We start from the raw sequence: 26,180 nt of genomic DNA, 5'->3' as shown, positions 1-26,180 counted from the left end.
ATGCTCAGCGTGCGGATGTCTCACAACGTTTAACGGGTCCTTATTACACCGTTCGGCGTCGTGTTTGACTACTTGACGCTCGCGCTTAGCAAGAGGATCGTCATTATGCCGCTCGGTGTCACGTCTAACTGTGGAACTATGACGTTCACAATCACGACGCTCGGTTTCATGACTTCCGAGGCTCTTAGGCTCGGCGATATCATGACACCTGGTGTCACGTTGTTCCAACGCTTGACACTCGGAACTATGACGTTTGCGATCTAGACGCTCGGAACTATAACGTTCGCGATCTCAACGCTCGGTTTTAATACTTCTCGTTCAGTGTCACAAAACGTGTCTAGTTCTTACAGCAGCGCAAGTAGCTTGACGTCCAAAGCTCTGGAAGTCTGTGAGCTGCGTCATCCAACGGCGAAGTAACACTTTAACCTTGCCTTTCCCATGGCAAGGGCGAGCGTTCTGGGAAGTGTTAACAGGAACGCTCGAGGGGATGTCTGCTCGGGAGTTAACGCCTCTCGTTTCCTTTCGCTGATCGACATTCCTTCTCCCAGGAGTTGGGGAGCTTGGAAGAGGTCTAAGGCCAGGATAACGACAGGTTTGAGCAGATGCACCCTCCACTGTGATTAAATTCACTGCACTAATTTAGCACTGAAAATTGCACTTTTTAACTCTTTCACATAAGATTATAAATAGACCTGCCCGCTGCGAGAGAATTTACTCTTCCACCAAGGGTTTGAATGAGAATGCAATAGGTTATCTGATTAATATTAGAATTCCCAATATCGAAAAATAAATAACGATACAAAGTAATTTGTGGGACTGTATCGATTGTCATGAGTACTACGTAGCATAAATTTAACTGTACGCCAGTTTTATTTAATCTCTGAAAATAGATTGATGATTATCTAAAGAAAGTATACTAATAGGGAAAATATTTTCTTAAAAATAAAATAATCCTTCTGCCTTATAAAAACTTAAATACTTTTGGTTTGTAAGTTAGTATTTACTTTCATTCTTTGCAAGAAAAAAAAGAAATAAATTTTTGCAAGTCATACTACGTAGTAATATGATATTTTTAATTTAAAATAAATTTTTGAATATACTTACAAGGTGAATATATATACAGTATAGCTTACGTCTCCAACGGTCGACAGATTCCAAAAACTCGCGAGCGATCGCCATGAAGGTTGCCGGGTGTGCCCACCAGCGCCGACTATTGGCCAGATACCGCATATACTTCTCCATAAGTTCAGTTCTTCTCAGTCTGTAGGGTCTCTATCGGGGAGGAAGGGAGGGCCTTTAATTATATATACTCATCGGGTAAGTATATTCAAAAATCTATTTTAAATTGAAAATATAATTTTTGAATATTAAACTTAGCCGGTGAATATATATATAGCTGATTCACACCCATGGTGGTGGGTAGAGACCAGTATTAAAACAATAAAGGCTTATATGCTCAAGAGTTTTTGACAAAAATTCAAAAAACAAACTTAAGTATAGGTACCTGATAAGGAAGCTGACTCTGATGAATACTCCGACTCATTAGTCTGCTATCCTTATGAAACCCAGCGATCCTCTCAGGATGCTGAAAGACTTCTAGGAGCTGTTATAATCAGGGTGAACACCCCTACAACAGGACCTCATCAATACCCTTGATCTGGGCGCTCTCAAGAAACAAGTTTGACCACCCGCCAAATCAAAAGATTGCGGAAGACTTCTTAGTCTCCACGTACAACCCAAAAAATTAAAAGTTTCAAGAGAAGAAAAAGGATACTGGGATTAAGGGAATGTAGTGGTAGAACCTTCACCCCACTACTGCACTCGCTGCTACGAATGGTCCCAACACGTAGCAGTCCTCATGAAGAGTCTGGACATTTTTTAAATAATGTGAAGCGAACACAGATTTACTCCTCCAAAAGGTTGCGTCCATAATGCTTCTAAGGGGAACTATTTTGTTTGAATGCTACTGAAGTTGCCACCGATCTAACTTCATTATCACTTAAATGAGAGTGAGCCTCTCTAATTAAAAGTCTAATAAAATATGACAAGGCATTTTCCGACATCGGCAAGGTGGTCTTTTTTAACAGAACACCATAAAGCCTCTGAAATGCCTCGCAGTGTTTTGGTTCTATTTAAATAAAATTTAAGAGTTCTTACAGGGCACAGGACTCTTTCAATTTCGTTCCCAACAATTTCAGATAGACTGGGAAGTTCAAACGACTTAGGCCATGGACGAGATGGTCGTTCCCTTTTGGCTAAAAAACCAAGTTGAAGCGAGCATACTGCTTTATTAGAGCAGAAGCCGATATTTATGCTGAAGGCATATACTTCACTAACTCTTTGCAGTAGCCATGCTCACTAAAAAGAGAGTTTTGAGTGTAAGATCTTTGAGTGATGTTGAATTCAACGGCTCAAACCTTTCAGACATAAGGAACTAAAGGACCACGTCCAAAAACCAAGCAGGAGTAGTGATCCGACACTCCTTGGAAGTCTCAAAAGACTTGAGAAGGTCTAGAAGATCTTTATTATCAGACAGATCTAAATTTCTATGTCTAAAAACTGAAGCTAAAATGCTTCTGTAGCCTTTGATAGTTGAGGCAGAAAGGATGCGATCATTTCTAAGATAAAGTAGAAAGTCTGCAATCTGTGCTACAGTGGTATTGGAAGAGGAAATAGAGGAGGACTTGCACCAGTCTCTAAATACCTCCCATTTGGATTGGTAGATCCTGATGGTAGAGGACCTTCTAGCTCTTGCGATCGCTCTAGCTGCCTCCTTCGAAAACCCACGAGCTCTAGAGAGTCTTTCGATAGAATGAAGGCAGTTAGACGAAGCGCGAGGAGACTTTGATGAAATCTTTTTAAAAGAGGCTAACGCAGGAGAACCATCCGTAACGGTAAACTTCTTGGAATGTCCACCAGCCATAGAAGAACCTCTAAGAACCAGACTCTCGACGGCAAAAGGGGAGCAACCAACGTCAACCTGGTCCCTTCGTGAGAAGCGAACTTCTGAAGAACCTTGTCTAGGATCTTGAATGGTGGGAAGGCATAGATGTCTAGGTGAGACCAGTCCAGCAGGAAAGTGTCTATGTGGGCTGCCTCTGGATCTGGAACTGGAGAGCAGTAAGTTGGGAGCCTCTTTGTCAGTGAAGTCGCAAAAAGATCTATGGTGGGTTGACCCCATGTCATCCATAGCTTCTCGCACACAGTCTTGTGCAACGTCCACTCCATGGAGATGACTTGTCCTCTTCTGCTGAGGCAGTCCGCTACGACATTCATTTCTCCTTGCACGAATCTCGTCAAAAGAGAGATGTTACTTGCCTTAAATGGAGTTTATTCTGATCCGTGGACCAAAGACCCGAGCATTCCAGACTGTCCAGTGGCGCTCCCCAACCCAAATCCGGTGCATCTAAATACAACACATGGTTTGGATTCTTGATCGCAAGAGAAAGACCTTCTCGAAGTCTGACGTTGCTATCCCACCAAGTCAGACATGTCTTGACTGAGTTGGAGATTGGGAAAGAGATACTCACTAAGCCCTTCTCCTTGTTCCAATGTTTAGGTGAAATAGGAAAGGGCATAGGTTGAGTCTCCCCAGAGAGATAAACTGCTCCAGCGATGAAAGAGTTCCCACGAGGCTCGTTCAAACTCCTACAGAGCAACTGTTTTTCTCTTACAAGTGACGGACTTTTAACAGAGCTCGTTCCATTCTTGTGGGAGACGAAAAGGCCCGAAAAATTCGACACTGTATCTCCATCCCCAAATAAAGAATAGTCTGGGATGGAGTAAGTTACAACTTCTCTACGTTCACTATGAGACCTAGCTCCTTGGTTAGGTCTAATGTCCATTTGAGGTTCTCCAGACAGCGATTCAATGACGACGCCCTGATTAGCCAGTCGTCAAAAGAAAGGGAGGCTCTGATCCCTGAAAAATGTAGAAAGCTTGCTACATTTTGCATGAGCCTTGTAAAAACAAGAGGAGCAGGACTGAGGCCGAAGCACAGTGCTCGAAATTGGTACACTACTTTCCCGTCCACAAACCTCAGATATTGTTGAAAGTTTGGATGAATCGGGATGTGGAAGTATGCATCCTAAAGGTCGAGAGAGACCATCCAGTCGCCTTCCCTTACTGCTGCCAAGACAGATTTGGTAGTCTTCATCGTGAACTTTGTCTTGACAATGAACACATTGAGTGCACTTACATCTTAGGTACTCTTGCAGTGAACGTGGCTGCCAGTTCATTGGAGCCATCTCTTATGGCCTTGTTCATGCATGACATAATTTGTACAGCAATACATTGTCCGCTGGAGAGACCTTCTTATTTAAGGCTCCCAGGGACCAATCCAAAAAATTAAATACTTCAAACGCTCGAAAAACTCCTTTCAGGAGATGGCCTAGCTCTGAAGAAGACCATAAAATCTTGGAGCATCTCATGGCTAGACGACGAGGAGAGTCCACTAGGCTTAAGAAGTCTTCCTGGGCAGAGGCCGGTACTCTCAAGCCGAGAACTTCTCCTGTGTCACACCAGACACTCGAGCGAGAAGCTAATTAAGAAGGAGGAAAAGCAAAAGCAGACTTTCCTAAACTTCTCCTGGATTCCAACCAGTCTCCCAGTAAGAGCATGGCTCTCTTGGAAGAACGAGAGAGAACTGACTTCGTATATGTAGGAGTCGAAGAAAGTCATGCCAAGAGTAAACTCAGACGGCGGAGAACGTGGAGCAGCCGTTACAAAATGAGTAGGACAAAATTTCCCTAAAGAAATTCATAATTTAAAAACAAGGGATTGTTGGACAACCCTAGGTTCCTCCTCTTCTGAATGAATCCCCAAAGGTACATTAGTTGAAAGGGGGTCATCAACTTCTTCTTCAGAAGGCACATCATCTGATAAATCTAAAGTCTTGCGAGAAGGAGATTTATATTCAGAATGACGTGAAGGAAAAGCCTGACAGGCTACATCAACTTGTATATGAACAGAAGTTAAAGTTGGAGGGTCGATGTCACGTTGTGACTGCAGAAAATGTTATTCTACTACACGTTGTGACTGAAGTGACTGACGTTCAAACGTCACGTAGTAACAGCGGTGACTGCTGTTCAATGCTATATCGTGACTTCGGTGACTGACGCTCGACGTCACGTCGTGTCTATGGTGTCTGCCGCTCAATATCACGTTGTGTCTGCGGTGTCTGCAGCTCAACGTCACGTTGTGACTGCGGTGGCTGACGTTCAAAGTCTCGGCGGAACTGCAGTGACTGCTGATCAAAGTAATGACTAGACTTAACTGACTGTCAATCAAAGTTACATCAAGATTTATGCTCCGCATCTCGTTTAACAGCAAAGCTGACACTAGGGATAACGTCAGCGTGACGTAACAAATCTCGTTTAGAAGGTTGAAGACCTGAATCACGTATCCCAGAACCGTGACGTACAGCAATACAAGCAAAGGATCCTTTCGCACAGGAACAGGATCGTAAGCTTTCATTAAAGAAGAAAGCTTCAACAGCATATCTTGCAAAACACTTAACTTCGGATCAACCGCACTCGGAATAGATCGTGACGTCGGAAACGTCTGTACATGAACGTCATCGCTATGAACGGGACTCTCATGATGACTACAGCTAAGACGTTGATCTTGTTCTGAAGGAACTAATTTACGTTTCAACGGTCTCGAAACCTTACGCCAAGGTTTTTTAAGAGACAAATTATCGGAAGACGAGGAGAACTTCGTCTCTCCTGTCTTATGGTAAGGACGTGCTTGAAGAGCAACGTCTGATACATTTGAGGGAACGTCTGTTCGTTGGTTTACACCTCTCACTCCCTTAGGTCCTACGACATTCCTTCTCCCTGGGGTAGGGGAGCCTGAAAGAGGTCTCGGACTAGGCAAGCGACAAGCACGAACAAATGAACCCTCCGCAACACTGAACATGTTTTTCGCAGTTTCTTCACTGACACTCGCATTTTTTAATAATTTCACATTAGACATGAATAAAGCTGATTTCTACCTGAAGCATGCAATTCTCCCTTAAATCAAAAGGTTAGAATTGCGAAATAGGTCGTATAATGTAAGCTCATTAGTACAAAATGAATCACACATGCAAAAATTAATAAATATATACATATATATAGAATAAAACAGAAATATATAAAGTTAAAAAGATCAGTGACTTGGGAGGAGACTAAAACTAGATCACTAAGGACTACGTTTTCAATCTCTCACCGTACAGTGCCTTGGGATGAGAATAAAAACTAGAACATTTTATCCTCTCTCTCTCTTGGGACGAGAGTAAATATCTGATCGAGAAGAACAACGTTACTCACTCCCAAACTCCTTGTACAGAGACTTGGGACGAGAATAAAGATTTGGATCGTTCTCTCTCTCTCTCTCTCTCTCTCTCTCTCTCTCTCTCTCTCTCTCTCTCTCTCTCTCTCTCTCTCTCTCTCTCTCTTGTCACTCACAAGAGAATAGCTCACTCACTCTTCGTCAATAAAAGGTTATTTGACTAAAGGAAAATACTAAAAGGACTAAGAAATTGAAAATTAACATGTTCCTTTAAAATGACAAATTCGAAGATAATTTGTATTTTTCCTAACCATACAAACCTTAGCTATTTACAGAGGGTTTATCTTTTAGCGCAGCTGAAATGACGAGCCAATAGTTTTAACGAGGGTTAATTACCCCCGCGCTAGTTAGCGGGGGTTGGGGAAGACTAGCTAGCTACCCCTCCCTCCTCCACACACCGGTGACTTGCTTCACTTCACTTAAGAGGTAGGACTTGACTTGGGGGTCAGGGACGGCGGGCACATATGTGTAAATAGCTAAGGTTTGTATGGTTAGGAAAAATACAAATTATCTTTGAATTTATCATTTGTTCCGTAACCGAAATACAAACCACGCTATTTACAGAGGGTGACTTACCCCTTAGGAAGGGTGGAAAGTCCCCAGCCTTACTGACTTCGGCTTGCCCGGGGGCTCAATCCCTCAGTGAGCAGCACTAGAGAGAGGGAGCCCCTGTACCTCACAAGTTCCTAGCATCGCTAGGAACGAGTGGCCTACATAAGCAGTGTGAGGAGGAGAGTGTGACTCGTCCTATGAAGTTGACCTTGAGACCTTCAGATAGGAATTCTAGGATAGGACTTCCCCATACCACCTCGTCAGGGTATGGGAGACGCAACAGTATTAAGCTTAATACTAGGAGCACAAAGAAGCATGGGTTACCTGCAGAGGTCGAGGTCAGCTATGCGAGGACCAGGATGCTGCTTCCCCAAGAGAGGGGAGAATGAAGAAAGAAGTAAGGGTCAGACATACTCTTTCATTCACGCAGACTAAGACCGGGTAACAACGCCCTCAACCTACTGCTACTTGTCCAAAAAGGAGCCTGAGGTTAGACCAGCTGTTGTGCAGCCACCACAGGGCCGATAGAAAACGTATCGAGGCTCCTGTGGGTCACGTCTTGCAGGTAGTGGGCTGTGAAGGTCGTTTGACGCTTCCAGACCTCAGCTTGAAGTACCTGCGTCACAGAGAAGTTTCTCTTGAAGGCCAGGGATGTAGCAATACCCCTGACATCGTGGGCCCGAGGGCAACGTGACGAAGGAGGGTCAGGATTCAGGGCATGGTGGATAACCCTTCGAATCCAAGCTGAGATGGTGTTTCTGGTGACCCTCCTCTTTGTCCTGCCTGTGCTCACAAACAAAGCACGCACATGACGACGGACTGCAGCCGTTCTCTTCAAGTAGTGCCTCAGACACCTCACTGGACATAGTAGCAGCTGGTCTGGGTCGCTTGTTACAGAACGGAGACTCGCGATCCTGAAAGAGTCGAACCGAGGATCCGGCACTCCAGGATTCTGAGTCTTGGCCACAAACTCAGGGACGAACCTGAACGTTACCTCCCCCATCCCCTTGAATGGGCGATGTCGTACGAGAGACCATGAAGTTCACTAACTCGCTTGGCCGAAGCCAAGGCGAGTAGGAATGCCGTCTTCCAAGACAGGTGGCGATCGGAGGCCTGGCGTAATAGCTCGAAGGGAGGTCTCTTAAGAGACCTGAGGACTCGAACCACGTTCCAAGGAGGGGGTCTCACTTCCGACTGGGGGCAGGTAAGCTCATAGCTACGTATGAGTAAAGAGAGTTCTAGCGATGAAGAAATATCCACGCCCTTCAATCTGAAGGCCAAGCTTAAGGTTGAGCGATAGCGTTTCACTGCCGAGACAGAAAGGCGCATTTCTTCTCGCAGATACACGAGGAAGTCCGCTATTGCTGGAATAGTGGCATCGAGTGGAGAGATACCCCTTCCACGACACCAACCACAAGAGACTCTCCACTTTGCTTGGTAGACTCCCTCAGAGGACCTTCGCAGGTGCCGAGACATTTTCTCTGCAACCTGTTGCGAAAAGCCTCTCTCCGCGAGGAGACGCTGGATAGTCTCCAGGCGTGAAGCCGAAGCGAGGCTATGGCCCTGTAAGGGACGCCGGAGTGGGGTTGTCTGAGAAGCTCGTGTCGTGGAGGAAGCTCCCTTGGGAGATCCGTCAGGAGTTGCAGAAGGTCCGGAAACCATTCCGCGTGATGCCATAGCGGAGCTACCAGAGTCATGGAACAGTTGACCGATAGTCTGGTCCTGTTGAGCACCCTTCTCATCAGACAGAACAGTGGGAAGACGTACACGTCGATGTTGTCCCACCGTTGCTGGAAAGCATCTTGCCAGAGTGCCTTGGGGTCCGGGACTGGTGAACAGTACAGGGGCAGCTTTAAGTTCAAGGCTGTCGTGAACAAGTCCACAGTCGGGGAACCCCACAATGTCAGGACTTTGTTGGCTATCTGAGGATCCAAAGACCACTCGGTACTCACTATCTGCGAAGCCCTGCTCAGACTGTCGGCGAGCACATTCCTCTTGCCAGGAATGAAGCGAGCTGACAGTGTTATCGAGTGGGTCTCAGTCCACCTCAGAGTCCCTACTGCAAGATGGGATAGCTGTTGCGAAAAAGTGCCTCCCTGCTTGTTGATATAAGCCACTACCGTGGTGTTGTCGCTCATCACCACCACGGAGTGACCCGCTAGGGACCGTTGGAACTGCTGAAGAGCCAGAAAGACGGCCTTCAATTCTAGCAGGTTGATGTGTAGGCACAGTTCTGATTCTGACCAAAGGCCTGAGGCCCTCTGGTTCAGAACGTGCGCCCCCCACCCTTCTTTTGACGCGTCCGAAAACAGAGTCAATTCCGGGGGGAGGACAAGAAGACTCACTCCCTTCCGCAGGCTCTCGTCGGCCAGCCACCACCGCAAGTCCATCTGTTCCAGAGACCCCATTGGGATCAGAATGTCCGGGGAATCGGATCCTTGATTCCACCGGGACTTGAGCTGCCATTGAAGGGTTCTCATCCTGAGGCGGCTGTTTGGAACCAGCCGGGCCGGGGAGGATAGGTGGCCTAAGAGACGCAACCACGACTGGGCGGGGAGTTCTTTTCGCCTGAGGAAGGGTTCCGCCACCCTCCTCAGCCTTGCTATCCGGTCGTCTGATGGAAAGGCTTTGTGGAGATTGGAGTCTATTAGCATGCCTAGATAAACCAGTCGTTGGGACGGCTGCAGAGAGGACTTCTCGAGGTTTATCACGATCCCCAGATCCTGGCAAAGATCCAGAAGCCTGTCTCGGTGCCGAAGAAGGGTCGACTCCGAGTCTGCTAGGATCAGCCAATCGTCCAGGTAACGAAGGAGACGAATGCCGTTCCTGTGCGCCCAAGATGAAATCAGGGTGAACACTCTGGTGAACACCTGAGGAGCTGTGGAGAGACCGAAACACAGCACCTTGAACTGGTAGATCTTGTTGTCTAGGCAGAATCTCAGGTACTTCCTGGAAGACGGATGGATTGGGATCTGGAAGTACGCGTCCTTTAGATCCAGTGTACACATGAAGTCTTGTGGTCTCACTGCAAGTCTGACCGTGTCTGTTGTCTTCATGCTGAACCGGGTTTGTTTGACAAACCTGTTCAGAGCTGAGAGATCGATGACGGGTCTCCAGCCTCCAGTAGCCTTCTCTACAAGAAAGAGTCGACTGAAGAAGCCTGGGGAGCCGTCCACGACCTCCTGGAGAGCACCCTTCTCGAGCATGGTCTCGACTTCGGCCTGAAGGGCCAGCCCCTTTGCCGATCCCGTGGCATAGGAGCTCAACGACACTGGATTCGATGTCAGGGGAGGTTGAGATGTTGTAAACGGGATGCGATAACCTTGGCCGATCACAGAGACCGTCCAAGCATCGGCCCCGTGTTGCTGCCACCTGCGGACGCAACGCTGAAGGCATCCCCCCACAGGTGGACATGCAGGGGGACTGCCACCCCTAGGGCTTGCGGCCGCGGCCGCCACCCTTAGGAGTCTTGCCTCCCCTGGAGGACTTACCGCCCCTCTTGGCCTTGGCTGGAAAGGGCTGGGGCTTAGATACCACCTTCTTAGCTGCCGGTGCCTGTTTGGGAGCCTTACGAGGCTGTTGCTGCTGTTGTGGCGGGGCTGGAGGCTTATAGGGCCGAGTTGTAAGGGCCCTGTGGAGGAGGGAGTCCGTGCTGGATTTCCTCCACCTCTCAGCCGTTCGCTCCATGTCTTGAGGCTCAAACAGGCTCTCCCCAAGAAGGGAAGCATGTCGGAGCCTACACACTTCTACGGCGGGGACCTTCGGATGGAATCTCTCGGACACAGCATCGCGACGCTTCAACACCGAGTTGGCCCACAGGGTGGTAACCTGGTGCGCCAAAAACTCGATGGAGCGGGTGCCCGAGAGCAAGGAGGTCTCCATGGCCTTCCTATTGGTCTCCTTAGACAAGTCCTCCGATCGCAATAGGATGCCCAGAGATCCTAGCCAGAAGTCCAGCCACGAAGTGGCCTGCATGGCACACTTAGCGACCTTCTCATGGTTAAGGATCTCTGCCGCCGAGAACGACACCTGCCGGGCAGAGAGTTTCTCAAGGGGAACTCCCTTCGCCAGCTCCTCCACAGAGTGATGGAGAGGAAGAGCGAGGTTGTGTTACTCAGGATCTCGAAATACCTCCTCTGCTGGAGGCGAGGAGGAGGGATGAGCTTGTTCCCGGCAGTGGAACGACTGGAGGAGGTAAGAAGTGCGAGCTGAGCGTTGGCCCTAGCCCTGGCACTCTTCAGCCCCCGAGACCAAGGCAGAGCTGCACTGGTCGTAGGGGCCTTCCGAACGTCAAACACTTCATCCAGAATCGTGTCTTTGCCTTCACGGGGGGCGATGACTGGATCCGTGAGCCCGTTAAGTTGCCTTATCAGGCTTAGGACCTGCCAGAAGGCATGTTCGGATTCTTGCTGTTCTCCACCCTGCAGGCTGGCAGCTAAGTCTCCTGCCCCAAGAATCTGTTCCTGAGGAGATACGTGGACATTCCCCTGGGTAGTCGTGGGTTCCTGATGAATCCTTGCAGAGGATTTAGGGATGGTCTTGCAATCCTTGGACTCCCTCCTGGGAGGGATACAGGATCCCAACAACGAGGTTCGAGGGGCCCCTTCCTCACGAGACGAATCTCCTGCCTGAAGCGAAGTCTCCCCCCTGGTGCCGAGGGGAAGACTACCGCCCCACTGGACTCACCTGAGGACGGAAGGGCCTCGTCCACGGGAGAAGGAGAGAGTACTCGTGCAGGAGAAGGGACCTTCGAGACCGACCTCTTGGGAACCAACTTCGCCCTGGGGGAAGTCACCACGAAGTCCACTCCTCTCTTTCTCTTCAGCGTAGGAGAGACAGCCGTTGGTTTGTTACCCTGGCCGGCGAGTGCTGTTTTCATAACCCTCACTAACGCCCGTGCCAGACGACCAAACCAAGTCTGCTGCTCCAAGGACACAGGGTCCGAAATCCTCGCTAAAGGGAAAGGGATCGGGTGATCCTTTGGAGTAGACACGACGGTACCTGCCTGAAAAGAAGGTGGGGAAGAATGATGTACTAACCTCTCCTCGTCCTGCACTACCAACCTGTGTTTGGATGGAGGTGATCCCGAGTGCTGTCTAGGAGCACGCGTTCCTGCTGCTACCACCGGCTGTGGAATTCGCAGCGAACGATGGTCGCGCGAGGGCGAATGGTCGCGCGGGCGAGCGATTGCGCGGGCGCGCAGGTGGATGATCGCGCGGGCGCACAGGCGAGTGGTCGCGCGGGCGCGCAGGCGAGCGATCGCGCGGGTGCGCAGGCGAGTGGGCGCGAGGGTGGGCAGGTAAATGAACGCGTGTCCGAGGCGACGAACGCAAGCGTTGGCGCGACGGCAAGGGAACGCGCTGCCGCGTAGGTGAGGAAGATCGCTGGCGATGTAGATCCACGGGCGATCGATGACGAGCTGGTGAGTGCAGTCGCTCCAGTTGGCGATGGCGCGATGTGGCATGTCGACGCATTGGCGTGCGATGGTGAGCAGCATGCGCAGGTGAATGACCGCGTAATGGCAAGCGATGGCGAGCAGCATGCGCAGGCGAATGATCACGTGATGGGGTGCGATGGTGATCAGCATCCGCAAGAGGGCGATCGTGCAGCGATGGCGAGCAGCATGCGCAGGAGGGCGATCGTGCAGGGGCGAGTGATGGCGAGCAGCATGCGCAGGCGGGCGATCGCGTGATGGGGTGCGATGGTGATCAACATCCGCAGGAGGGCGATCGTGCAGGGGCGAGCAGCATGCGCAGGCGGGCGATCGTGCAGGGGCGAGCGATGGCGAGCAGCATGCACAGGCGGGCGATCGCGTGATGGCGAGCTAGAAGCTGGCGAACCATGTTCCTTCAGGAGCGTTGGAGAACGCTGGCGCGCTAGCTGTCGCTGTTGAACAGGCGATACTAAGATCGCCTGTGCGCGCTGGCAAGCAGGTGAACGCTGGCGAGGAGGTAACCGCTGGCGCGTAGGTGATCGCTGGCGAGCAGAAGGTCGACGCGTGTCATGTGAAAGGACAGGTGGCGCGGCGCGTTCACGAGCAGGAACTGGGAGATCGTTGGCGCGTTGGCGCGTTGGCGAACATGTGTTTTTGACACGCGCAGCACGATGTTGCGTATCCACAGGACCAGGCAGATGGTGAGCAGGGAGCTCAGCAGGAACTAAAGGGTGGCCAGAGACCGCAGGGCGATGGTCCTCAAATGAGTGCTGACGCTCGGAAGAGAGCTGACGAGCAGGAGAGTGCTGGCGAGGGGGGCGAACATCAGGAGAGAGCCGACGAGCAGGTGAGCATCGGCGAGCTGGAGATCGTCGACGAGCAGGAGAGCGCTGAAGATCAGGAGAGCGCTGGCGAGCAGGAGAGCGCTTGTGCGCTAACACTGCTCGCGTAAGGGAAGGATCCCTTAGCCCCGAAGGGACCGTTGCCCGTCGGGTGACGAGTTCTCCAGAAGGCGAAGATATGGCAGGAGATGGTGAGCGGTCTGCAGAGAGGTTCAAGGAAGGCGGAGCTGTAGGTTGAGGCTGACGAGGAGAGTCCCCCCCGGAGGATGAAGACCCAAAAAGGCGCCTCTTAGTCCCCCTGTAAGGGAAAGGGAGGCCCTTGTTGCGTAGCGGACGGTGAGCCTTACGGCGGAGGCGGCCTCGGGAAGATCATCGGGACCATCGGTCCTCCGAAGGGGAGTGTCCGTCAAAACACTTCCCTCAGAAGGAAGCTGAGCAGCAGCCGAGACCGAAGGACTCACTTCTCCCTTCGAAGGATGTACGGAAGGAGGAGGAGAACCTTTAGCACCATCACCCGCAACAGCACCTGCGCGGATTGCCCAGCCACGTCGGAGGCCTCTGTCACCACGACGTCGACAATAGACAGAGGGTCTACCTCTGCTACCGCCGGCGACTGCTTAACAGCGGCCCCCAACGAGACAAGGTCAATAAGAGCGACCCTGGAGGGCAAGCCCTTAAGCCCCAGGGACGACCAAATCTGTAAAAGATCATCACTGGATAAGGCATTATCAATAAGCTCCCCCGGAGGAGGAGGGGGAACCGCCTCGCTATGGGAAGCGACGCCCTCTCCCCCCACCGAAGGTCGGGAAACAGAACAAGGGCCTGCGCTCCCACTCGGCCGACTCTCCTTAGGAGGCGGACGAGGGGGAGCTTCGGAGGAGGTTTGGGCGGCGGAAGAAGAGTCCCGAGAACCTTCCTCCTTCAAGGCTAACCCCGGAGGATAACGGTCTCTCTTGGACTTCTTACGCCAACGGCCAAACCTCTCCCACTGGGAGGCAGACCCCTCCCTGCACTCACGGCACATGTTCTCCTGGTCACACCGTCGGCCCCGACATTGAGGGCAGAGGGTGTGCGGATCCGTATTCACGTCCGACATGAAAGTCCCACAAGGACGACCGGCAACTCCAGGGCATGTACGCATCGTAAATAATATAGAAGAAATAACTGAAGGTCAACTTCCAACCAACACACACGCTGAAAAGAAAAAGCAGAAAATTAAAGGCTGTCACGAGGGCGATGAGCAGACACGTCTGATCACCGCCGAGCCAAAAGTGAAGTGAAGCAAGTCACCGGTGTGTGGAGGGGGGAGGGGTAGCAAGCTACCCTTTCCCACCCCCCGCTAACTAGCGCGGGGGTAATTAACCCTCGTTAAAACTATTGGCTCATCATTTCAGCTGCGCTAAAAGGTAAACCCTCTGTAAATAGCGTGGTTTGTATTTCGGTTACGGAACAATTAGTATTTAAAAAACTTCAGTTAGTAAGAAGAATGAACAAAACGTTAAAATCGATCAACTTTCTGCAAAGTGAAACCATGATTCTCTCTTTCTCTATCGTAACGATAGAGTGCAAACTGCGTAGCATAAATAAACCAAACGTTAGTTCATCTTTGAAAACAGCACGAAGACTATTCAAAGAATAAATTTCTTAAAATATTTTCTAAAAATATTAATCTCATCAATCTAAACAAATATAAAAGTTGAATGGGCTCAACGTTGTTTAACTTCGTTTTCCAAGTCAGTACCGCCTACAAAGAATAGGCATAGATCGCTTATAAACAAAAATATAAAATTTATCTCGGTGTTTAGTATAAATGGAAAGAGAATCGAAGAGGCCTAATAAACGCGGGTGAGATATAAAATATATAGCGGTAAATCTATAAATATCAACAATAATTTATAAAGTGATAAAATAATTACTAAAAGCCTTTAACACACTTCCGTACACTGAGGGAAGGGTCGGCCATCTTTTCTCTATGGAAAATCCAGAGAGAGATTAAAAAGCAAGGGTAAAAAATTTTTCTCTCCTTTCAAAAGAATTTCTTTTGAAGATCGTATTGCTTGAGAATAATCCAAAACGGCGAAAGCCATAAAACCATGAACAAGTACTTCACCAATCAGTAGAAACTTGAGGTTAAGCGCGACCGGAACCAATGCTGTCACTACCACCGACAGTACTTATGGAGAAGTATATGCGGTATCTGACCGATAGTCGGCGCTGGTGGGCACACCCGGCAACCTTCATGGCGATCGCTCGTGAGTTTTTGGAATCTGTCGACCGTCGGAGACGTAAGCTATATATATATTCACCGGCTAAGTTTAATATTTAAAAACGTAGTTTACGTCATATGATTGTGACTCATAGTGTTGGCGGAAGGATATCCTTCCGCCATCATGTTATTAAGAGAAGGTTTGTTAGTTTTACAGTAGGGGGAAAAGTCTCCTAATCCTACTCCTTTCAAGCTACGAACATAGCGATCAAATTCCAACCACTAACTCTCAGTCAAAATAAAACCAAATGAGCAAAAGCCAAAAGTAAATTGTACATCACCAAGATAACTGCAATTATACAGGGTACAGCGAGTGAAAAATCCAACAATGTTGCCGGTGTGGTGGCAAGGAAGATCTGAGGAATCACTGGAATGGTTCCAGGTACCTGCCTAGAGGGCGCACTGGTGGTACGCCTGGCTACCCAATCGGCGATTGCCGCGAATTTTGAAATTTCTGTCTGACGTCAGGGACGTATAGCTATATATATAACTACCGGGTAAGTCAGATGTTTAAAATCAATATTTTTGGCTGTAGGGAAAGAAAAATCTGAGCCTTAAAGCAATAAAAAGTTCACCAGAATTACCCACCCCTGTTTGAAAGTCTAAGAACGGCATGTATGGTCCTGTCAAAAGGCAGGGTAAATAGAGACAGTAACCAAGAAGGGTAGCGAGCAAAGGCAAGGGACTTAGTTGGCCATCTGGGTCCGTGTCACACACTTCGAGACTGAAGCTTAAACTTCTCAAGATGATCCACGCAACAACTACAGACACCATATAATCTCCCTCTGGTATGCCTTCTACCCACGTTTCCTTAAAAAGAAAAGTTATTAGAAATATTATATAAGGTCCTACACACTGCAATCCCTCAAAACAACATGACATGCAAGTTTCCCTTCTAAAGGTAACGTTTTTTATTTTCAATGATTCTATAGCTTACAAGTACAATAATATCCCTATCTTTGTTCGGTGCTATTATAGTATGCTATCTACCGCCGATTTTGCTATCTACCACCCCTTTCTGAAATTTTGGAATTAGTTTATTATTTTGTGTATGAGACCCCAATTAACACTACTTTACAATTAACTGGGAAATCACCTAATACTGTCACTGATTGGTTAATGTGTCTGGAAGTGTGTAGTGTGGCGGTTTCAATTGGAAAGTTCTGAGAAAAGGCGAAGATGTATTTCAAGCTTTCTTGAATGACGTAAGATATGTTTACAAGCAGTAGTAGAATAAATTTTTGATATGATATTTTTCATAGATTATTTTCTTTCAGTTTTGTAATATTTGATTTTTCATTTGATTAACTTGTAACATTGTTGTATGATGAGCTTTGAATAATTTGTAAAAAAAAGTTTCTCTACAAACTGCTTATAATTATACACCCATGTTGTCCAGCCAATTAATATTATTAAACTATAATTAAAGTCCAATGAGGATAACTTACTGGTGGTAAGTAATCTGTTTGATAATCCTCATCAAACAGGAGGATTAACATTGACGGTAGATAACATACTTTGTGGTAGATACCATACTATAGTAGAAATTCGGCGGTAGATAGCATACTATAATAGAAATTCGACGGTAGATAGCATACTATAATAGCACCCTTTGTTCTCTCAAACATTTCATCACCAATTCATATGTACAAAAACACTTGATACTTACCAAATAAGAAATAAAGAACTGTGTATTAAAAAGAACAAGTATGAGACACCAAGTCAACCATACTAGGAGTTTCAGTCTGGTTAACAATACGATGAACATGATCAAAGGGACGATGAAGCATAGCATCGTGCCCACTAAACCGATTAATGGAAATGCTATGAATACACTGAAGACAATGTAGAAATTACACAGATGCTGAAAAATAAAAGAAGAAATGATCACAAACTCTTCTTGCACATGCAGTCCTAATTATATGAAATGAATAAATAAATTGATCATCCCACCAACGTAACTTAAAAAAGGGATTTTGACGAAGGAAAAATCTATTTCTGGGCGAGGAACCTGTGTCGCTCCATGAAATGCTCCTTATAGCACCATATCTAAGGCATAGTTATTGCTAAATATACCAGAGAAAAAATGGATGCATGGAAGGCCAGGAATAAACCTAGCTCGCTCACTCTATGAGTGTTGGTATAGTAAACTGGGACGTGATAGAACCACGACCATAGGTCCCTCACCAGTTAGACCTCTCCCTCATCAACATCCCCTGGAACAACGAGGTGCCGTCCTACACCCGTCTGCTGCCTCCTACTATGACTATTCTTCCCCACCCTTACACCTCCTCACCCCCCAACCTCATTCAACACTAAATGTTATAAAAGGGTAATGGATATGATGTACAGCATTACACAGTAATCTATATAATCTTCGTCATCATCATCTACTACGCCTATTGACGCAAAGGGCCTCAGATGGAGGATCCATTAGCTAAATTCATCAAAGGAAAGTCAGTCTTACCTGTGGATAATATTTTCTGATGAACTGAGCTAAGACAACATGGAGTAATGCCCATGGGCCGCACCTAAGTAAAATGGGTGGCCAAACATACCATTCATTGTCAGTCAGATCTTGGCGTTTTCCAAACCAGCTGTTTTCGGTAGTGAGATCTAAATACTGGCCCCATCCTGAAAAAAATAAAATGTTAAAGGAAAATTTAAAAATATACATTACCATGTAGGGAAACAATAAATTATGCAATATACAGTGGTACCTCTACATACGAATTTAATTCGTTCCACAACCAACTTGGGATGTAGAAAATGTTCGGATGTAGAAACGAATTTTCCCATAAGAATATATGGTAATTCATTTAATTCGTTCCTCAGCCCAAAAACCCATAATAAATCCTCAATAAATGGCTACACATAATTACACATAACAATAGCATAACTGCACAATATGAAAGAAGTATGTAAAAAAGATAATTATAAAGAAATAATAAATAAAAAATATGTTTTATTGCCACTTTACCTTCGAGACAGGCCAACGCAGGTGTAGGATTTGCTACGCCAGGAGAAGACGGACAATCGGCGAGAAGGTAGACATGGTGTTAACATGTTCTTTAAATAAATACTCTCTCTCTCTCTCTCTTGTTCTTCTTCACTGTTAGTTAGACATCTATTAATTTTTTCTGAAAGAGAGAGAGAGAGAGAGAGAGAGAGAGAGAGAGAGAGAGAGAGAGAGAGAGAGAGAGAGAGAGAGAGAGAGAGAGAGAGAGAGAGATTAAACAAAAATGAGAGATTAAACAAAAATGTGTTGTGTACATATGATTTTTAACAGCGTTAACGAGTTGAAAGACAGTTAAATGTAACTAAAAAAACAATATCAGCGAATCTGAATTCCTTTATTAAGTAAAACAAATATTGATACAAACACACTCGTGTGCGTATGCGCAAACACACACACAAGCACGAGGAGACACGATCGGCGAGGAGGTAGAGATGGTGACTGCGATAACATACCGTAACTTACACTACGGAAATTTTAATCTAACTTAGCTTATTTATTTATCTTTATATTTCATATTTTTTACATTTTTTTCTTTTAATTTTTTATTTTCATCACTTTCAGTGACGAGTTACGGTATGTTATCGCAGTCACCATCTCTACCTCCTCCCCGACCGTCTCTCTTATTGCGTAGCAATTCTTGCACCTGTGTGTGTGTTTGTGCATACGCACACGAGTGTGTTTGTATCAATATTTGTTTTAGTTAATAAAGGAATTCAGATTAGCTGTTATTACTTTCTTAGTCACATTTACTGTAATTGTTTTTCAACTCGTTGACGCTGTTAAAAATCATATGTACTTTAAACACATTTTTGTTTAATCTCTCTCTCGGAAAAAAAATAATAGACGTATCTAACACTATAACAGCGAAGAAGAACGAGAGAGAGAGAGAGAGAGAGAGAGAGAGAGAGAGAGAGAGAGAGAGATTTTATTTAAAGAACATGTTAATGCTATGTTTAGAGAGAAACAGAAAAAGAGAGAAGTCTTATTTAAAAGAGCTTGTTAATGCTATCATGGTTTTCTTTGCTTCACTTTTTTCTTTCTTTCTGTTCATCACGCTGGCCCTTCTCACAAATGATCGTTGCCAACAATCTCTTTGTCCTTTATCCCTATCAACAAAAGGCGTTCTATCTCTTCCAGGGTATTGCTAAGATGTCTTGTAATAATAGTGATCCCCTTCGATGGTTATTTGCTTTAATGGCTGCCTTCAGCTTGATGATCCTCGAGATCATAGGACTATTCCGGCCATATTGTTTAGCCATACAGTATCACTCACATGCACACTGCTCTCATGTTTTTCTATAATTTCTTGCTTCAGTTCTAATGAAAGAATTGCCTTCTTCCTGTACTGAAACTTAGCTTCTTAGGCACCATGATTATAGGTACAATCAAAAAGGAAATGTGAGAAAAGGAAGAAAATAAGCACTGTTAATAACAGACCAAACAGAGGACAACCACACAATACACACAAGAATAGAGAACTGAGCACTGACGCTCAATGGCGTAATGTTTACTTCGTGTGTCGAAATAAAATTCGGGTGTAGAGTAAAAAATTTGCTCGAATTTTACTTCGGATGTTGGAAAATTCGGATGTAGATACGTTCGTGTGTAGAGGTTCCACTGTATGTGGAATATAATGTATTTCAGAAGTACTAAGGAATTAGGGGATATTATTAATGCTTAACATTTCATACTATTGCTATTACAGTATCATTATTATTATTACTTGCTAAGCTGCAACCCTAGTAGGAAAATCAAGATACTATAACCCCAAGGGCTCCAACAGGGAAAATAGCCCACTGAGGAAAGGAAATAAGGAAATAAACTACGAGAAGTAATGAACAATATAAAATATTTTAAAAACAGTAACAACATTAAAACAGATCTTTCATCTATAGACTATAAAAACTTGAAGCATGAGATAAGATTGAAGTGTGTGCCCGAGTGTACCCTCAAGCAAGAGAACTCCACCCCAAGACAGCGGAAGACCATGGTACAGAAGCTATGGCACTATCCAAGACTAGAGAACAATAGTTTGATTTTGGAGTGACCTTCTCCTAGAGGAGCTGCTTACCATAGCTAAAGAGTCTCTTCTACCCTTACCAAAAGGAAAGTAGCCACTGAACAATTATAGTGCTAGAAACCTACTTTCACAGCAATCATCTATAAACTAAATCTTTATTCATTAGAATTACAATTTGATATTCAGCTGCCACTACTAGTACTGAACTGTACGGGGTAAATACTTTGCTGGAGATGATAGAAAATTATCTAAACAGTTACATAAACGATTATAAACCATAGCCAGGATCACCCACTATAGCCTCTTGCTTTCCCTACTACGGTTGTAGCTTAGTTTAAAATTGAAACAGCAAAATAACCTCTCACAAATCTGCTGTTCATTGATGACATTTGAATCTCAAGTTGAAGAATACGATTGATTCTCTGCAAGTCACTCTTATAAACAAAAGCTAATCTCATATATATTTAAATGAGGTTGAAGTAATCGATTTTCTTGTTGATTAGTTCTGAAAGCATCTAAGCATTCATTTTTCATGCTAGATGACACAAGTATATCTAAAATAATTCTGGAATGATACACAGGTCCATATTGGCTCAGAATTAAATTCAAATATCAAAGTCTGACATAACAGCAATGCTTCTTTCCCATAGGTCAAAAGCTGTTAGCTATCTTGACCATATTCATTATATTAAAGTAAAGCTTTTCTGTTATCTTAACAATGATACAATGCTACAAAAAGGACTCTTGAACAAGAAACAACTCTGATCATGAATAAATATTAAAATTAACCATCATACCCACATACCCTAAAATTAAGGCATCTTAATATTTTGGTTTAAAAAGGTCAAACAGGAAACAATACCTGTAGTATAATGTACAGATATCACTGAACAATCTTAGCTCCCACTATACATGAAACATAATGAAATAGAGAAACCCTACAAGAAAATGTGGAAAACGAATGGAAGCACCCTGATAACCTTTTTTTTCTTTTTATAAATTAGCATACAATAACTTTCTCTCACCTACTTGCAATCCAGTTTATATAAAAAATGAGACAGACATCACATACTGACAACATTAAGCTTCTTTTACCACAGCACATATCATCATCATCTCCTCCTACGCCTATTGAGGCAACGGTCCTCGATCGGATTTCGCCCGTGGTCTATATCTTGAGCTTTTAATTCAATACAACAAATCTACTTGATAAAAAAAAAACTCTACAATAAATATCCATATCAAATTATTCAATCAATGAATGTAAAGCCAACAGAGATGTTTGCAACCAGAAAATGAAAAAGGAATTTTGATTGTGTAAAGACTGAAATTCAAGGTACAAATTTAACCTCCTATAGTTCAAGTTCTATTCAGTAAAAATCTCTTATCAATTAAGAGGCAACTGTTTACTACCAAACATGCGTTTATATTGACTTGACCACATTATAACAATATATAGGCCCTACAATACTCTTAAAAGAGAACAGCAACTTACTTTGTGATGTGCGATAAAATCTGTATAAACTATAAGCCGTTCCACCCCAAAATGAGGTAAAATAAAACAAAAGTTCGATCCATGACAATGAAGGAAATAATTGGATACGCTTCACGTTCTGCCATTTCTGACGATCAAGACTTTCTGCACTCACTTGCTGCATCAGTGTTCAAAACCTGTAAAAAGAAAAAGGGCATTACCGGTACTGCATTAATAAAAAAAAATTTTCTATCAAAAGTTAATTCTAGTATACACTCCATTTCCCTGCTTACTTTCTTTCTAGAGAACTTATAGTTCTAGTATACACTCCATTTCCCTGCTTACTTTCTTACAAGAGAACTTAAGACAGTTAGCTTGTACAGTACTGTAAACCCAAGAAATTCCTTGAATTGTGTAAATGTATTAGGAGTTTAAAATGATGAAGAGGAAAGAATGAGGAACCACGATGTGGTCAATGGAAGTTCTTAGATAATACAAAAGATTCCTATTACCTTGGGGACACACTGAACTGTAAAGCAGGCTAAGCAAGGCTTTAAGAAATCAATTAGCAGAAGTTTGAATAAAATAGTATCATACTGCTAGTACTAGTAAAACAAAATTGAACAGGTATTTCAGAAATTTCAATTTGTATTTTTCTTAACCATACAAACCTGAAATCTTTAATGGGAGAACTGTACAGTACTTGGAGCCTTTGTATATCAGGAGCCAGTTCTTCCCACATGCATAGAAAATGGACTCCAACTAACCTCAAGAGCCCCCGCCTAACCTAATCTACACGACATGTCCTTACCTACTTACCAAACGGGGGAGGATTGCACCTCCTATTCTGCGTATTCTTAGTCGGCCGTCATCATACATACAGGTGGCCACTATCATACATACAAACCCAGCCCCCCCCCACCCCCGTACTCAATCATGGTAGTACCACCATTAATCGTTACAATAGTTAATCGTCATAACGGCACAATTAATCATAAGCTTCTTAGCAGAATATTCATCCATGCTTGGGGAAATTATGCCTTCACTCCAAAACTTCCAATCGCCCACAGGTATAAAAATTGAATTCATCTGAAACACCGGTCAATAAGTATGCAAAATCATATTTCAGCAAGGTACTAAAGCAGGAAATGTTGTAATTAAATGCCAAGTTCAGTACCCAAAGGTTTACAATGGAAATACATTTCAGAATACGAGCATGAAATAAAACAGGGCCTTTGTACAACAGCGGCCAGTTCCTCTCGTGTGGATTAAAATTGGACAACTGACCTAAATTTTCCCCCCAGGAGGTGTATGTATGATAACGGCCATCTGTATGTTTTATTATGTCTAACTTACCCGTTAGGTAAGTAGGTAAGGACACGGCTTGTAGGTTAGGTTAGGGGGGGAAGTTTAGGTTAGTCGATGACCATTTTTAATCAACGTGCGAGGGAGTGGCTGCTGATATACAAAGGCTCCTTGCCCCCTAACTTAACCTACAATCTATGTCCTTACCTACTTACCTAACAAGGGGGGGGGGGGTGGGGGGGGGAGGGCCCCATGGAACACCCCTTTACACAGCCGTATTCTAAGTTAGCCGTAATGATACATACAATCCAATAAGACAGACAGATAGCTTTCTACTTATATTCATAAGCGATAAAATATTAAAAAAGTAACTTTAACCAATTAAGGTTTAACAGAATAGAATAGAATAGCGAATAGACAAAAGGCTCAACAACGATTACCCAGGCATATGTTCTTGCCTTTTACACGTTAAGAAAAAGGTTATATTGATATAAATCCTGAATAAAACTCTCAATCATAAGTCGAATAACTTTAAAACTTCACCAAATTTTACTGTTAACTTACTATAGATGGATAATAGGTTCACAATTAACAAATGAACTTAAATCGAACATCAGAATCGTTTGTTTTGTTTTGATTATTTAATTCCACCTTTTGGAAATTAGCGACAATGGCGAAGTTTTTTGTACAGGTTCGTTATCAGATAAATTGTACATTGAATATATACAAGTTGATGTGGGTAAAAGCTTAAAAAATAAATTAAAAAAGCTTTAAAATAAATCTACTATTCAAATCGATTGATTTATCACGTTGTTAAAATGATCACAGAAACATTTTTTTGTACAGGTTCGTTATTAAATAAATTGTATATTGAAAATATAAAAGTTGATGAGGGTAAAAGCTTAAAAAATAATTAAAAAAGCTTTAAAATGAATCTACTACTCAAATCGATTGATTAATCACTGTTAAAATGATCACAGAAACAACAAGACTCTCTACAAACGGTGAAATTTTTTGTACAGGTTCGTTATCAAATAAATTGTACATTAAAAATATAAAAGTTGATATGGGTAAAACCTTAAAAAATAAATTAAAAAAGCTATAAAATAAATCTACAACTCAAATGGATGGATTTATCACACTGTTAAAATGATCACAGAAACAACAAGACTCTCTACAAATCTTTTTTCAAGATAACGTGTCATTTACAAACAAGTACTACAACGAGTGACGTGGTCTTAACAAGTGGTTAGCCTTGGATTACGTTTTATCGCAGTGTGGGAGTGGCTTATGGGGTTAAATCGCCAGTTTTCCTTATAGAACAACAAAAGGAATAGGTGGTTATTCATAGGGTAATGTATTCGTGAATAGATTTGCCTGAATAGATGTATGACATTTTATATCTCAAGCTCAGTGGGTATTTGAATTTACAAAGGTCAAACAGCTCAGACATTTTAGGTGTTAGGAATGTAAAATGACTAGAACTAAATCATCTCTCTCTCTCTCTCTCTCTCTCTCTCTCTCTCTCTCTCTCTCTCTCTCTCTCTCTCTCTCTCCAATGGAAAAATATTCTACTGGGGCAAAATGAGAGGAACGGTAAGAGATAAATCCTTTAAATCATGTGAGTTTTCATAATAACGATTAATCTAAAAGAGATTAGCCTAGTCATTTATAATATATATATATATATATATATATATACTGTAAGCCCAAGGGTTCAAACAGGGAAAACAGCGTTTTACACACACACACACACACATACACATATGTATATATATATATATATATATATATATATATATATATATATATATATACATGTGTATGTGTGTGTGTGTGTGTAAAACGCTGTTTTCCCTGTTTGAACCCTTGGGCTTACAGTATATATATATATATATATATATATATATATATATATATATATATATATATATATATATATATATATATATATATATATATATACATGATTCACCAAAATGCTGGTGTTTGTCACAAACTAATTAAGGAATAATTAAGGTACAATCCATGACATGCACATAATAAATTTTCAAATGAGGGAAAATAAAAACGGTAATAAATGGGAGTTAGCAAAAAACAAAAGACCAGACTTTAACGGACAAAAAAAAAAAAATAATTCTTAATGATAAAGGAGAGTAAACACTACTGGCCAAATCGTGTGAAGATGGCTCATACTTACAGAGAAAATGTGAGATGTGCTGGTTTGCTGGGTGCTACGCAGAAGCCTGGGCTAACTTTGGTGAGATATTCTTCAGCCCAAGTGCCCAACTGAGCTGTGACACCACTCGCTTGCTCATACTTACAGAGAAAATGTGAGTGCTACGCAGAAGCCTGGGATAACTTTGGTGAGATATTCTTCAGCCCAAGTGCCCAACTGAGCTGTGACACCGCTCGCTTGCTCATACTTACAGAGAAAATATGAGTGCTACGCAGAAGCCTGGGCTAACTTTGGTGAGGTATTCTCCAGCCCAAGTGCCCAACTGAACTGTGACTCACTCGCTTATCAGATATCATTACGACTCACAGCTGCTGTTGTGCTTCTTTACTCATTGTGAGCCTGTTCGCAGTCATCAACTTTCATGCTTTGGGCCCAGTAGGAGGGAAGATTTCTCTTCCCAAGAGAGAATAGGGCACCAAACTTTCAACTGGGCTCCACACGGCACTAAAAGAGTTGGAAGAGCCAGACCTACATGGCTAGGAATATAAAGTGTGAAATAGGAGAGGACAAATGAAGAAGTATTAATTTAAAAGCTCTAGAGACGACTAGCGAAATCTGGCTGAGGCCCTTTGCGTCAACAGACGTAGGAGTAGATCACCAAACTTTCAACTGGGCTCCACACGGCACTAAAAGAGTTGGAAGAGCCAGGCCTACATGGCTAGGAATATGAAGTGTGAAATAGGAGAGGACAAATGA

The 26,180-nt window shown here is 44.1% G+C and overlaps 1 protein-coding gene across 1 annotated transcript in view; it reads right to left on the bottom strand.

Annotated features, from left to right (window-relative positions):
* LOC137622814 (protein-cysteine N-palmitoyltransferase HHAT-like) overlaps nt 1-23,932 on the bottom strand; it is a 66,274-nt gene extending 42,342 nt beyond the window's left edge. The window contains exons 1-5 of the mRNA XM_068353401.1: nt 23,810-23,932; nt 21,962-22,137; nt 17,895-18,061; nt 17,097-17,291; nt 16,016-16,237 (exon numbers count right to left, since the gene is read on the bottom strand). Of these exons, the coding sequence (XP_068209502.1) occupies nt 16,016-16,237; nt 17,097-17,291; nt 17,895-18,061; nt 21,962-22,124 (747 nt within the window). The 5' untranslated portion in view covers nt 22,125-22,137; nt 23,810-23,932. The remainder of the gene's footprint in view (nt 1-16,015; nt 16,238-17,096; nt 17,292-17,894; nt 18,062-21,961; nt 22,138-23,809) is intronic.
* Between the last annotated feature and the right edge of the window lie 2,248 nt (nt 23,933-26,180).

This window comes from Palaemon carinicauda, chromosome 29, assembly GCF_036898095.1.
Source record: "Palaemon carinicauda isolate YSFRI2023 chromosome 29, ASM3689809v2, whole genome shotgun sequence".
Classification (NCBI taxonomy): Eukaryota; Metazoa; Arthropoda; class Malacostraca; order Decapoda; family Palaemonidae; genus Palaemon; species Palaemon carinicauda.
Note: the sequence above shows the minus strand (reverse complement) of the source record. Positions and strands in the feature narration are given on the sequence as shown.